The 15,218-nt window shown below is 34.5% G+C and overlaps 2 protein-coding genes across 2 annotated transcripts in view; both read left to right on the top strand.

The window, feature by feature from the left end:
• The window catches only part of LOC143257859 (glutamate receptor ionotropic, kainate 2-like), a 33,909-nt gene extending 20,231 nt beyond the window's left edge, over window positions 1-13,678 (top strand). Inside the window, exons 2-4 of the mRNA XM_076516890.1 lie at window positions 9,132-9,287; window positions 12,045-12,296; window positions 13,500-13,678. Of these exons, the coding sequence (XP_076373005.1) occupies window positions 9,132-9,287; window positions 12,045-12,296; window positions 13,500-13,678 (587 nt within the window). The remainder of the gene's footprint in view (window positions 1-9,131; window positions 9,288-12,044; window positions 12,297-13,499) is intronic.
• Window positions 13,679-14,053: 375 nt separating this feature from the next.
• The window catches only part of LOC143257860 (uncharacterized), a 57,635-nt gene continuing 56,470 nt past the window's right edge, over window positions 14,054-15,218 (top strand). The window contains exon 1 of the mRNA XM_076516891.1: window positions 14,054-14,181. Coding sequence (XP_076373006.1) covers window positions 14,054-14,181 — 128 coding nt within the window. The remainder of the gene's footprint in view (window positions 14,182-15,218) is intronic.

Here is a 15,218-nt window from a genome sequence, read left to right on the forward strand (position 1 = left end):
AATCATGTAGAATTATTTTGAAAAAAATATATTTATTTGTGAAATAAATTTATCTACACATAAATTCAATTATAAATGTCTTGCTGTTGGCGACTGTAAAACTGGATTTATGTTGCGACAACAAAACATTCATTATCTTATATTAGTATAAACAAAACATTCGTAGAAACAAAAATACATCTTTTTTTTTTTGTTATATTCGTTGCAACAACGAGACGTTCATTGTCTTATATTCGTAGGAACAAAAAGACATTTTCTGATATTTTTATAAAATGACAAATATTTAGTGATGTGGTGTTAGGCATGTTAGAAAATTATCTAAAGTTCATTCTGGGGGTTTTAATGGGGGGAAGATTACCAACTGTATTTTCATTGTGATCTTGAGAGAACATCTGATGTGACATCTGGACTAAATCTTCGGAATTAGAGATTCTAAAATTAAGTATAGATGATCAGTGAGAATACAACCAGTCGGCATCACGCACAGCCCACTCGGCTACTTATATCGAAAGAGTAAAATTGACTGTTACAGTTATAACGCCGCTATAACGGATCGTGTTCATGAATTCCTTAGAAAAAGAATTAAAGTGATTTAGAAACGTAATATGATGTCTGAAAGAAGGCTCTACATGGTTATAAGTTTTATATTGTTTAGACAATGTAAAATGGTACAGTTTTATCCGGTATTATTTTGAAGATAAAATATCATAGATTTTAGTTGCTTTTACGTTAGTTCTTCTTGGATCTAGCGAAGATAAAATAAATACGTCTCAGGAAATATTCCGCTATTGGAAAGCAGTAATACTGAACAAAGCAAGGGAAAGCTGGTCTAAAACCGTACTTCTCCAGTGAATTCCTCTGTCAAAGTAGACAAGAGCTATTTATTGTCCTAAAATATCAAACATACATGAGAGCAAAGTCAAATAAAAAACACCACACAGTGTAAAGTAGGAGTTTTGGAACTATCACATTTCTTTTATCACAAATATTAACTATATATAAGAAAGGAAAATAATTTAAAACAAGAAGAGACTGTTGATCATTAGTTCGAAATTAATATTAAAACTATAATAAATGTTAGCAATGTACGCCAAAAACGTATCAGAATTTTGCTCAACCAAAATTTTAAACTTAATTCTGTGAAAAATATTCACCAGGTTCTGGGAGTTCCACTCATTGAGCTGGGACATAAATAGTAGTTGTGTGATAAATATTCACTCAATTCTGAAATATCCATTGACCGAACTGAGACTTAAACAGTAATTATGTGAAAAATATTCACTGGTTTCTGGGAGTTCCACTCACTGAGCTTATTATATGAGTGTATTTGAGCCATAAATGTCGATTTCATCTTTTTCATCATAATAAAATAAGTACACGAGGAAGAACACGGAATACATTTTTATATACGTCAAATGTATACGTTTAGTATCTATTTACTTATATATATACATAGCCCGGCATAGCCAGGTGGTTAAGCGTTCGACTCGTAATCCGAGGGTCGCGGGGTCGAATCCCCGTTACACCAAACGTGCTTGTCCTTTCAGCCGTAGGGCATTATAATGTTACGGTCAATCCCACTATTCGCTGGTAAAAGAGTAACCCAAAAGTTAGCTGTGGGGGGGGGGTGACGATTAGCTGCCTTTCCTCTAGTCTTACACTGCTAACTTAGGGACGGCTAGTGCAGATAGGGCGAAATTCAAAACAAAATATATATATATATATATATAGTCCCATATAAATTTATATTATAATAAAATATGCATTATAAGTTTTCAGATAGAGTTGCCTTGAAATTATATGTTTTAATATCATAGAAAAGATGAATTACGAATGTGCTTTTAATCCCGCGAAACAAGACTCTCAAATGTTGAACTCACTCTTCTATTATGTTACAATTCCTAAGAGATTCTATTACCGCTATCAACATCTGGGTATCAAATTCTGTTGGTAGAGGTTTGAGAGAATACGCAAAGAGCAGTTTAGAATTACACCATTATTTGCTGAAATAAAGAAATTAGGCTCACGAAAAAATCCACTTTATATATATGTTTTTATTATTTTCTTGAAGACGATGTGAACAAATGTTCTTCATGCAGACGACACCAACCTTACTATGAAGCCTTCACTGGAGGGTCTTCTGTGTTTTGAAAAGGATCGCAAGTCCAGAACACAATTATGTTCACTTCTCTCAACGTTTTCACAAACTTTTTTTTTCAAGCCAGAAACAAGGCTCAAATGGTCGCAAAGACATGATATTAAACTAATATTTAACGTGAATTATCACCATGAGACTAAATCATTTAACGAGATGACTAGTCTGGTATTTCTTTCTGCACAGTAATCTATCTAGACTAATTAAGTAACTTTCTAATATTCCTTTTCCTATATAGACTAATTAGATGCCCAGTATAGAATTCCTTTCTTAAAATAAAATGTGTCTAGACTAATTAGGTAACAAATCTAATGCCCCTTCTTTGTACAGAAACTTTCTAAACTAATTAGGTAACTAATCTAATTTTCCTTTGTTTTCATACAGACTCTCTAGACTAACTAGGTAACAATCAAATTTTCCTTTCTTTCTACAGAATCTGTTAAGACGAATTAGGTAAACAATCTGTAGTATCCATTTCTTTATATAGGATGTGCATATACTAATTAAGGAGTCATTCTATTATTCCTTTCCTTATATAAAATCTGTATAGACTAGTTAGGTGACCAAATCCAGTTTTCTTTTCTATATAAAATCTAGCTAGAATGGATAGATAACACAACTGGTTTTCCTTTTTTATATAGACTGATTAGATACCAGCAGAGTCTACGCAGTGTACTGTGAAATAGTCAGTAACGTTACACATGTTCAAATTATATGAAATGGGTGGTTTCATTCACGCCCGGCATAGCTAGCTAAAGGGGTTCGAATCCCCGTCGCACGAGACATGATGATCCTTTTAGCCGTAAGGGCATTATAATGTGACGGTCAAGAGGCAAGAGGGAGAGAATAGAAGAGCTCAGATCTTCTTTTTTTTGCTTTCTTTTTTTATAAGTAGAAAATTTGGCGTCTGTTGTGTAACTTCTTTACTAATGTGTTTTAACACGAGCTAGGTCAGCATTTAGATGTGAATCCTCGAAAAAGAATCATAACGGAAAGTTATGACCATGAGAGAAGTTTACATGTAAATTTAAAGTAAAACAGATATGATGGTTTAAGTGTAGCGATTAATTTGAACTTTGAGTCCAGGTCGAATAAGGATATAAGTCATTTGAAGATATCCCAATCGGAGATTCGTCGATTGATTACTGAATTTACGTTGAAACATTAGAAAACAAAATAGCTTGGCACTGTAGTATCGTTGTCTTCAGAAAGGGAACCATATATAAGAAGTCATTAGTTTCAATATTACATGAAACTTACAGCACATTAAAGCCCCAAGTTGTAATTTCGAAGTTGAAGCAGATGCACGATGCATAACATAATAATGTCCCTAGCGATTCTCACGTTAAAAATGCCATATTAGTTGAAGTCTAAATATATGGATGATATAATGACCACAACGGGTATCATCATAATGTAATTCATATAGATTTAATTATATTATATTATCTTTTTTTTTATTTAGAAGTTATACCAGCTTTCTTTCATCAAAATCAAATTAAATAATCCTATATCACCAGATCATCCTGTTGGCCAGTTTGAACGATGCTAGCTGTCTCGTGTGGTTCGCGTTAACAGAAAATTTGGAAGTTTCAATAGTCTTCCGTTTAATTTTAAGTTCTCACTTCAGTTGAAGATCTAATATTGGGCCAGCAGCTTTCTGTTTGTTTTTACATTTTCTCATTTCGTTAGAAAGTATGGTTCTCGTTTTGCACGCATTTCTAATGAATGTCAGAAGGCAAGGTACTGGAAAATAATTAACCTAATCTGAAACGTCACCTCTCTCTTGTTTATACAAAAATAACAATAAAAAAATTAGAAAAATTAACTTTAATAGAAAGGTCAAGTTCATCACAGTAGTGTCTCTGACAAATAGTTTATATCAATAATTAATTCAACGTAAAGAAACAGTTCTGAATTAGTAGACACTTCAAGATGAGATTTTATTTTGGATGCTTGGTGAGAAAGTGCTGCTCACTGGTTGCTTCCTCTACGAGCAGTAGTGTAAAATTAGGGATGACGGATGACAGCCGATAATCCTAGACGTTTTGCCATGAACTCATGCTGTATTGTCTTCCCTGTGCACGTGATAATGTTGGGTTAAATAATTTAGCAATTTGACTGATGTCATTGTTGAAGGAAGGACTATTGAAAGACATTGCATTGATTCTAACGAAGAATAATACAGCTAAGTTTACTTGTTCTTTATTAAATATCTTTGTTAGAAAACTGACAGCTTTACAACAAAATCAACCTCTAATATTTCTTACGCCAAGATTGTGACTGTTTGTCTACCGAATTTCATTCAAAACTACTTGAGAGTTATCCGCGATAGCCATCCATAATTTAAAAGTTAAAGGCTAGAAGGAAGGAAGTTAGTTAACACTGCCCACCGCCAACGTTTGGGCTACTCTATACCAAAGAGAAATCAGATTGACCGACACATAATAACATTCCGTTAGCTGAAAGGGCGAGCATGTTCAAACTCACGACCCTCAGATTGTAAGTCGAGCGACCTAACCACCAGGCCGTGCCCTCGGGAGCACACCTAACCTTGTTGTTTTTGTATCGTGTGGATTGCAGGATATCTCAGCCACACTTTCAAAATGAAGAAGATTACTTTAAAACGTTTGACTATATGTTTGTTATCTCAGCCACTAAACGTGAACGGAGATTATGTTTTCACCCCTGCGAATGTTTTTGTTTCTTTGTTCATCGGCAAGATTTCTCAAAAATATAACTGAACGGATTTCGACGAAAGATAGAAATCATTTGGATTATGATCTACCTTTAAAGTGGAAGGTCAAGATTACAACAATCCAAAACATCCTTTTCTGTTAATATGGGGATCGGTTTTTCACACAACTTTTCTCTATAACTCTGTCAAAACTGAACAGATTTTGATGAAACTTAGTGCGTTTATGTAGGATATTATTCCTCATTGTCCTGCCAGAAATGGTTTGTGTATTTTGAAGAAACGAATATTTTAGAGTGCCGGAAGTGTCCCCTCTTCTGACTGTACCTGTATTTCCTCACGTAATGCTTAAAAAAACAACAACTCATGTTTCTCCTGAATTTTAAAACTTGTTTTTGTTAGCTTGAAATCTAATTGGATGAAAAACTGATCAGTTCGATTAATTATCTTTGGAAAATGGAATTATTCTACGTCTCATTCAGAAGTTCTTTAGACACGCTCTTATGATTTAACAAATTGATTACTACATGTATCAACGACGCTGTATAGCTAATCACTCGCTCTCAGTAGTAAAGGGACAGCGTGAATTTGGGTGATTAGCTAATTAGGCAAATCTAGATGACCGTCCGTCAACTCCAAATAATTATCTAGTAATCCTTATAACCAATAATAATAATAAGTTTCAATTTAAGAGTTCGGTTACCAGATGTGGCTCAAGCAGTAAGATATCGATGTTTTCATCATATTAAATAACGAGAAAAGAGAAACATAATAATAAATAAGGATGTGTGACGCCATTAATATGAGTTTAATTTATACACAATGTAATATCTTTGGCTTATTAGGCTTAAAACGAGAAAATGGATTTAGTTACCTTTTTAAATTATACTTTGTATGTGTGAAGAGTTGTTTTCACTGAGTAGGTGTAAGATTAAATTATCTTGTAGAGAGAGAAACAAAGAACTTTGTTTAAGCCTAACCTAAGCCTCATATTATTCATTGTGCGATAAGGAAGATTAGAAGTGAATATTAAGCAAGCGTATCTGTGAGACTTAAACAAGTGTGTTGCCACGTGCATACATATTGTAACTATTGCAACTTCAGTCAGCCTTAAAACTTACAATAACCAGTTCATTTGAGGAGTATAGTGTCACGCCACGTTTTATAAAATTTAAGTTTTAGTCTCTTTGTGTGACGGAAGATTTGGTATCGTAGTTTATTATGTAATCTAGTTTTCTTGTTTGTAACTTAACCTGCAGCAACGTAACCCGCAGTTTCTAAGTGTGCTGGAATGTTTGTTCTTGTAGTTGTATTGATTGATGGTTTTGGAAATTGATTCAGACATTGAATTTGTATGTGGGATAACAGGCCACCAATTTCCTTAGTTATAGCCAAAGATGTTTTAGAAGTAATAAATAAGTTTTGAAATACAAAAAGACAAGAGTTGCAGTTTGTTTGTTTCAGAACAAGGCCACATTAGGCTATCTGCTGCATCCATCGCAAGAAGTTGAATTTCTGATTTTGGGGTTATAAGGGAAAACAAGGAAGAAAACAAATTTAGAAGATGTACATTTTACTGCAGTAAATAATTTTGATACGTAAATCCTGAATTTAATTTCTATATGTAATACAAATCAGCTGTAATTTATCTATTTAGCATAAGGTCGAATAACTTTATATAAACATTTTGCCACACAATGCTTTTCGTTTTTCTTTTATGAACATAATGGAAGAAGAAACTGGAGACAGGGAAGTGAACCACCTACTGGCAATAAACAAATGATGACCGGAGTATGCTATAAATTCACCTCTTGTCACTAAAGTCAGAATTAAGTTTCTGAATTGTTAACGAGGTTATAATATATATAAATCTCATGCATGAGCAAGTGTTCCGCAGTTACGTCTTGCAAGGCGCGACATCTGGTGACGCATTTGAGAATGTTTTTTTATTATTTGTAGAGAATTATATGGCGAGTGTGCCAGTAATCCAGCCATCAATCTCAGATACGGTTTAAATGTATCTACGAATAACTACCACTCTTTGCATTTAGGGATCTGTAAAAAACGAATTGATGGTCTTGAAGAAATTTCATCAGGGACACAAACAAATAATCCTTTACTTCTTTCTATAACTTACCTTCAAAATCCAGGTTATCTTTAACTTTGCAAAATTACTTTTTTCATTCCCGCTTCTTTAGAGATATGAAAACTTAATGACCATCTTGAGCGTACGTGACATTCTGTTTTTTCTTTTATAACATTTACAAGAGAATGTCCGTTGTACTTTGCTATGAATATGAAAACGTGTTGTTTGTAATACAAACAAACACGTATATACGAATAACTTGCTTCTGCCAGTTTATGTTTAATTCAGATGTCCAAGTTATATTTGATTTATTCTTTGAAACTGAGATGATGGCCCCGTTTCATTGTAAAACAAATGTAGTATGTGGATTAAACTACGTTAGACTGCTGTCTATTTTATTGTGAATACAAACTTAGTGCGTTTCTATATGAAACTACTTTAGATTGGAGTTCGCCCTTTATTACTCCCATACATTCAAGTAAAAGTCAGTATGTGAAGATAAAGTTAGAATAATTGTGTTCTATTTTTAAACCAATACACGTCATGAACGTTCACCGGACAACAGTACACGCAATATAGACGAGCGTGAATTGTTAATAAGGCTTGACATTAACGGATATATAAAGCCTATTTGTTTACAACGTTTCACCATTTTCTGTCAAAACCGCAATTCTAAATAACTACATCGTTTATTGGTTGAAAAATTCATTGGAAATGACATCCCATAATATTTTCGAGGTAAGTAAAAGTATGAAGAATTTCCATTACTTGATCATCGTAAGTCGTAAAAAAACGAGAAAGATGATTATTTAGATATAAAATTTGTATACGTAAAAAAAATTGAAAAGTTGCACATTTGTGTTCTTCGTGACGTCACTACAAACAGAAGATGCTTGTAAAAAGATGAAAATGTTACCAGAAGCCACCTATTGTTTGATAATACTGGACAACGGTAAGTCTACAGATTTACAACACTAAAATTAGGGGTTTGATTCCCTTCGGTGGACACAACAAATAATCTGATGTGGCTTTGCTATAAGAAAAACACCCATAATATGAATAAAAATAACCAGTTAACCAGATAAATTTTGAAAAACAAATGAAACATCAATTGAATGAAAGCCAAACAACCAGAATACAAAGCCTTTCTGGCTGTACATTTAACTTAAATAATTTCCTTCTAGCATCTACATATTCTAAACGTTCAAACTATTATAGTTAAAGGCATACAACTGTCGATGTTCGTCTCTTGCACTTAAGTTTTAGGCTTGATGAAATATTCGTAACTACGCTTTGTAACACGTTTTATTATATATTAACCGAAGTTTTCAGTACTCTCCTTTCTCTGTCTAGTTTTCTTTATTTCAATTATCTTATACACACACTGAAAGAACCATCGTTTTTATTAACAGATATTAAATATGTATAATACAGAATCAATATTGTTTAATACTTTCTTTAAAAAAAATCCCTCACGTGGAGTGCCATTTGTAATTTTTTTAATGTTTTAATCCAAAATCAATATTTCATTTTTGTTTAACATAGTTTTCCAAAGAAATCCTTTAGACGTATAAATTGTTTATTTGTTGTTTGTTTAATTTCGCGAAAAACTACGCGAGGGCTATCTGCTTTAACCGTCCGTTAGTTAGCAGCGTAAGACTAGAGGGAAGGCAGCTAATCATCACCACCCACCGCCAACTCTTGGGCTTCTCTTTTACCAACGAATAATGGGATTGACAATAACATTATAACTCCCCCACGGCTGAAAGGGTGATCATGTTTGATGCGATGGAAATTCGAAGCTGCGATCCTCAGATTACGAGTCGAGCGCCCTAACCACCTGGCCATGTCGGGCCTAGACGTATGGAATCCGTATGTACCTGTAGATTGTGTATAGATGACTCTAAAATCACCGGTTATTATCACTTTCGGCTGGTACGTTTTATCCGTGATTTCTTTTGGGCGTTTGATGTATAAAGTTTAAGTTTTGTTTTTCACTGTCCACACTTCACATTTCTTTGCTGAGTTTCATGTGACAGAATTATGTTGTATCAGGTTAAAATGAGCTCAATAAACCTTTCTGGAAGCATTGCTTATTGAACATATTGATATTTTACCCGAAGGTAGTTCATTTTAACATTGTTCCAGTAAACAGTATGTGTATGTATTCTACAATTAGATTCTTTCTCTTACAGGAGGGCTTTTCGAGAGTGATGACGATTCGTTACAGGTAGTATTTCGTTACATCGTGGACAAAGTGAATACGGACCAAGTTCTACTTCCAACTTCCTTCCTGTCAGCCACTGTTGAGCAACTTGAATATCAAGATAGTTTCCAAGCTTCTCGCAAGGGTGCGTAGTGCAGTCACGTGATGAATCACAGAATGTAACGTTTTCTACTTCTTCTCCAGAGAAGTAAAGTAAATTATTAAGAAACGTTAATTTCTATGTTAACAATTTTTGGATCAGTTGATTTATTGTTGTTAAGCGCAGAGCTGCATTATGGACTATCTGTGCTCTCTCCACCACAGGTATCAATAAACCATTTTCTTGTGGTATAAGCCCACAAACATATCACTATGCCACTGGGGATGGGGGGCAATTTTAGGTCAGAATCATGTGTCATTGATAAAGAGTTGATCATCAGTTAGCGGTGGGTGCTATTGTCTTGCTGCCTTCCCTCTAGTCTTTCACTTCTTCGACTAGCGCATACAACCCACTAGTAGGCTTGCGCGAATTCAACAAACAAACAAAAAATGAAGAAAATCCCATAAAGAAAGAAATGCATGTTGTTAGTTAATACATTGAAAGCATTTTCTAATAATCATTCGTTCACGAAATCCCCCGATGGGATAGCTGTAAGTCTGTTGACTTGCAATGCTAAAACCCGGTGTTATATTCCCCGCGGTGGATAGCGCATATAATCCAGAGAATATTTTTTTTCTAGAATAAACAAATAATCATTCACGAGGCTTATTTTTACTATCATTTCCTGATAAATTAAAGACTTACACCCCTGTGCAAGTTAATTTAAACAAGACGGAAAATTACGATTTTTTCAATTTTTTGCGTTTTATTTCTGAGAATCCAGAAATTACTCACCAATTAATGCATGATATGATCGCCTTTATTTTTCAAAAGATCATTAATTTGCTTTGGCATTGAGTCCACGAATTAACTGCAATCTCTACTAATTTTTGGATTGCGGTACCACACGTCAATTATGGCCTCAATTAGCTTATCTTTTGAAATACACTCTTTTCCCCGGAGTCTTTCTTTACAAATCGCCCAAAGATTTTCAATAAGATTTAAGTCCGGGGAGTTTCCAGGCCAGTCCAGCACCTTTATTCGCGTTGTATTCATAAAATTCTTCACAAGTTTCGATGTGTGGCACGGAGCCAGATCTTGCTGAAAAATGCCAGATCCATCTGGAAATCTCTTTTTCAATTCTGAAACGACTCTTCTCTGCAAAACTTCTATGCACTGTGGTCCTCGCATCATACCTTCTACGATATGTAAGCCTCCGACGCCATAGTAGCTGAAACAGCCCCAAAACATCTTCTTCAAGCGATGTTTTACGAACTGATTGATGTGAGATTCTCGAAGTTTCTCACCTGGAGATCTGCGAACATGCAGACTTCTTTGACCCTGTACGAAGAAATGAGTTTCGTCACTGAATAACACCTTCCTCCATTGTTCTTGCGTCCAGTTCTTGTATTTAAGACCCCATTGATATCGTTTTTTCTTCATTGAGTTGGTAAGAAGTTGTTTTTTTACTGGTCTCCTTGCCCTTCTAACGCAATTTCGAATGACGTAATATTTCTCAAAATTTCGTTATATATCCCAAAAATAGATCGATTGTGCTGCAAAACACAGCTAATGACGCCGTATGTGTGAAAAAATGACTATTAAAGGAAATCAGCGGGTCCAGCGAGCCTACACCGGCCGCCATGCTGAAAATATTGTAAAATGACCAATTGTTTCAATTAATTTGCACAAGGGTGAATATTCCTGTTTATAGTTTTAAAATCACGTGTTTAAAATCGGTGATCTAAAAGAGACAGTGTTAATCATGTATCGAAAAAGAAGGAACAGCTTGTGGTATATTTATTCACATTCTTTGAAAAAAAGTAAAGGTTACTGTCTACTTTTAGGTCATTCCTGGAAGAGTTTCACAAGTATGCCCTAAATATCACTAAGTAACTCTCTAATGTTAAAGAGTTGGTTCACTGTATGATATCGAATAATGAATTTGACAAAATTTCATAACGTGATTCACATACCCCAAAAAAATTAGGTTACTAAATGGTAAAGTAAAACAAACTCAAAACATCGTAGAAATAAGTTGTTTACTTTGATGGCAAAATGTTGAGATTATTGTGTAAATTATCTCTCTGTTAGTTGAAGATTTATAACGTAATGCTTCTATCTTGTCTCTTTGTCTCTATATGCTTTGTGGTGTGATGTTTCAGGCATATGAAAGTTTCAAGTTACGTCTGTCACGTTTCTAGTTCATTAAGATTTGTTACACATCAGTAGATTATCGTGGATTGGTTTACTTCTAGATTAGCTTAGATTAGCCAACAAATACAAATACAAAATTATTATGTGTTGCAGGTCCTCATCATTCTAGGTCAGATAATAAGGAAGGTAAAAAAAAATTTACAAAATAGTAAAGCCACATTGGGCTATTTTCTATGCCTACTACAAAAGATCAAACTCCAAGTTTTAGCAGTTTTAGATCGTATACTTACTCCTGTCTCACCAGGTGACTATTATAAAAAATACATCTCAGTATAATTAATTTACAGCTAGGATGGTATTTTGAGTGAAAAAACAGAAAAAAATACCAGACATCTAACTTCTGTTTTTCTTTAAATCAGTTGACATCACAACATTTGTAGGTTTCTAAAGACACGAGGTAAACACATATTTCATTTACTTCGAAACCCTAAAATAAAGGGTTGAATTCCTCGCGATATGCATAACGTAAATAGCCCTTGTGTATCATTGCGCTATGTACAAAGAACAAAAATTCAGTTTTTGATCTATGTAGCTACAATTATTTCCTGATATGATTGAACCAATGAAGCAAGACTTTTCTTACAGTCTGTGACCTTCTTAGCCAAGGAATGGTGGCCATCTTTGGACCCCAATCTATTGAACCCAGAGCTACAGTGCGATCTACGTGTGAAGTGCTGCACGTGCCACACATGGAAACAAAGTGGGACTTCCGCACCCGGCTAGACAACCATACTGTTCATCTGTTTCCGTTTGCCGAAACACTTAGTAAAGCCTACCTCGATCTCGTTAAGACTAAGAATTGGAAAAACTTTGCAATTGTTTACGAAGAAAACGAAGGTAAGTAGCTGTTAAGTAACTTTAGACCTGATATAAAGTTCAAAGTATGTAAGTGTAGATGTTACTAAAACAAAAAATTATCACTTCAGAGCCGACTCTTCTTTGTGTTTTGCTCGTTAATATTTCTATTGTATTTAATCCTCCTGTCCATGGCGGCTCAGTGGTAAGTCTGAGGACTTATACCACTAAAATCTGGGTTTAGATACCCAAGATGAGCAGAACACAGGTAGCCTATTGTATAACATTGTGCTTGACAGCAAACAAATATCTCGTATTTATTTTCTAAATTAGATGGGAATATAAAAAATAAACTGAGTTTTCAAATCGTGACGATATGATTTTGCCAGTTTTTTACGAAATAATCTAGGGTACTTATCATGATACAATCGTGATAGAGTAATTCAGTAATGTTAAAAGTGACCAGAGTGAATATAGCTTAAGGCTGTGACATTCAGCTAATACGAATAATATTGCTGTGAAAATATTGTTTCATATTAACATCCAAATAACCACAGTACTAGATCTAACTAAAATAATGGATAATAAGCGACATGTTGAAAAGTTTCCTATGGACCACTCATGCCCATCAGGTGAGAAACCGACAGTTCTAGATCTAGCTAAAAGGATGTACAATAGGTAACATGTTGAAGAGTTTCACATGGACTGCTCATGCCCACCAGGTGAAAAATCAACAGTTCTAGATCTAACTAAAAGATGTATAAGAGTTTTCTATAGACTGCTCCTAATTTCTGTCCGGTTTGGAAAACAATGTTTCGGTCTCTTTATTGTGTTATCCATGTAAGTGGACGAGTTTCGTTAAAAGATCTAGGGCTTTCTTTATCCTCAACTTTGAAACTAATATAATATAGTATAGATTATGAATCATATCAGTTAAATTTGCTTTTTCTTTTATCCCTAATAAATAAACCTTTTCAACAAAGTATTTTTCTTGATCTTTTGCTAATAATAACGCTAGTGTAAGCGTTAAGCCTAGTAATTATAAATGCAATAAGTTTTTTTAGATGTGCTTAAGAGTCTAAAATATGTGTTCACGATTAGTAATTGAATGTACAGATATTATAAAATAACATGGTAAAACGAATTTTGTAGGCATACCAGCAACTACAGTGTTTAACATAACTCTCTGCCTTCTTGGGAAAAAGCGTAATTTTCATGGAAAGTTAAACGTTTTATTCTTCGTAGCGTTAATACGCTTGGAAGAGCTCCTTAAGGACCCTCTGATGCAGGAAAAACAACGGACAGTGTTGGTGAAGCAGTCCCTACCAGGCCAGGAGTACCGGAAGCTCTTGAAGGAAATCGGAAAAGCAGGAGTTAAAAACCTCATCGTGGATGTGCCAACGGAAAATATTATCCAGTTTTGAGACACGTATGTTTATTTCATTGCTTCTTACTTTATTATTCTGGCCACGAGTTTTGGACACGTGGAGAGGTTTTTTAAGTTTCTGTTTGAGAACGCGACATAAATACGAATTTATGCGCGAGAGAAACGAGAACGATTAAATTTTGCGTGCTGTTAAATTATTCCTGACTGTGGTAGGGTATAGAATGATCCTTACATTCCGCTGTACCTTCACTGTACGGCAAATAGTGATAATATAAACGTTATCGCTAGTTATATATTCATTCCACTGAAGAACTCTTTGCCTCGGCATTATTGTAAAGTGTTGAAGTTCAGAGACATAAAAGAAAGTGATGACGTCACTGCAAGACCAACATCTGCATCATGGTTCATACATATGTACCAACCAACGCAACCACTCAATGCACGGGAAATATATAGGTGCCCATGGTGGGGTGGAGTACTGGAGATAAATCCTAACCCCTTTGGAAACCCTAAAGATAGATATCAAGTGACGTGCAATCGGTTTGTGGTTTCAACCCACAAATGGAAACACACTTCAGACTTTATTTTGTCAGTGGGCTGTAGACAGATAGAAATAGGACGTCTTTTACAAAATTAGTAAAAAATAAAATATTTCAGAAAAACTGCCCGACTTTTTAACGACTACTGATCGTTATTTCTTACCAACTTCAGAAACTATGGTCATATTAATAAACAAAAAGAAGAAAGCCAACAGATGGCGCACTGCAAACGAAGTTATTGACAATGGTTTGTAAGTGTTCAAGAGACTCTGCGACCAACAGCACAATTTATTAAATTTCTTTGGTTTTTGGCAATGTGCCAACTTTCGAGAATTCCTTGTCTGATAAAGTTAGAAGAATTTTGACAGTTTGATTAATTAAATATTTTACACAACGTATGATAATAAAGAGTTCACTATTTCGCATCTTAAAAACTTTATTAAACATACATTTAGAGACAGAAAAAAGGAAGAACAAAGAGGTTAAAGTTCATTAATTCTATTCTCCATATGTACATACATATAGGAAGAGAAAGGAAGGAAAGAAGGTCAAAGTTCATGTATTCTAATACATATAATAAACACAAATATATCAGCGTTATATCATATTTAAATGTAGTAAAGGGCGTAAAATGAGAAATAGTCAACCGTAATTATTCTTACAAAAAAAGATGTGTTAAAAACTTCATTGATCATCCTATAAAAGAAACAACAACATTAAAACAGAAAAATTAAATTAGAAGATTTGGAAGAGTAAATGAAGTTATTTTTCAAGTTGTATCATGTCATCAGTTTAAAACTTCCCCACAAACGATTTTGTTTGCTTGTTTAGAATTAAGGACAAAGCTACATAATGGGCTATCCGTGTTCTACCCACCACGGGTATTGAAACCAAGTTGTTTGCAGTGCGAGTCCACAGATATGCCGCTGTGCCACTGAAGAGGAACACCAAATGTATGTGTTTTCTCATAGCAAAGTCACATGGGGCTTTCTGCTGAGTCCACCGAGGGGAATCAAACCCCTGATTTTAGTATTATAA

Source organism: Tachypleus tridentatus, chromosome 7 (genome assembly GCF_004210375.1).
Source record: "Tachypleus tridentatus isolate NWPU-2018 chromosome 7, ASM421037v1, whole genome shotgun sequence".
NCBI classification, from domain to species: domain Eukaryota; kingdom Metazoa; phylum Arthropoda; class Merostomata; order Xiphosura; family Limulidae; genus Tachypleus; species Tachypleus tridentatus.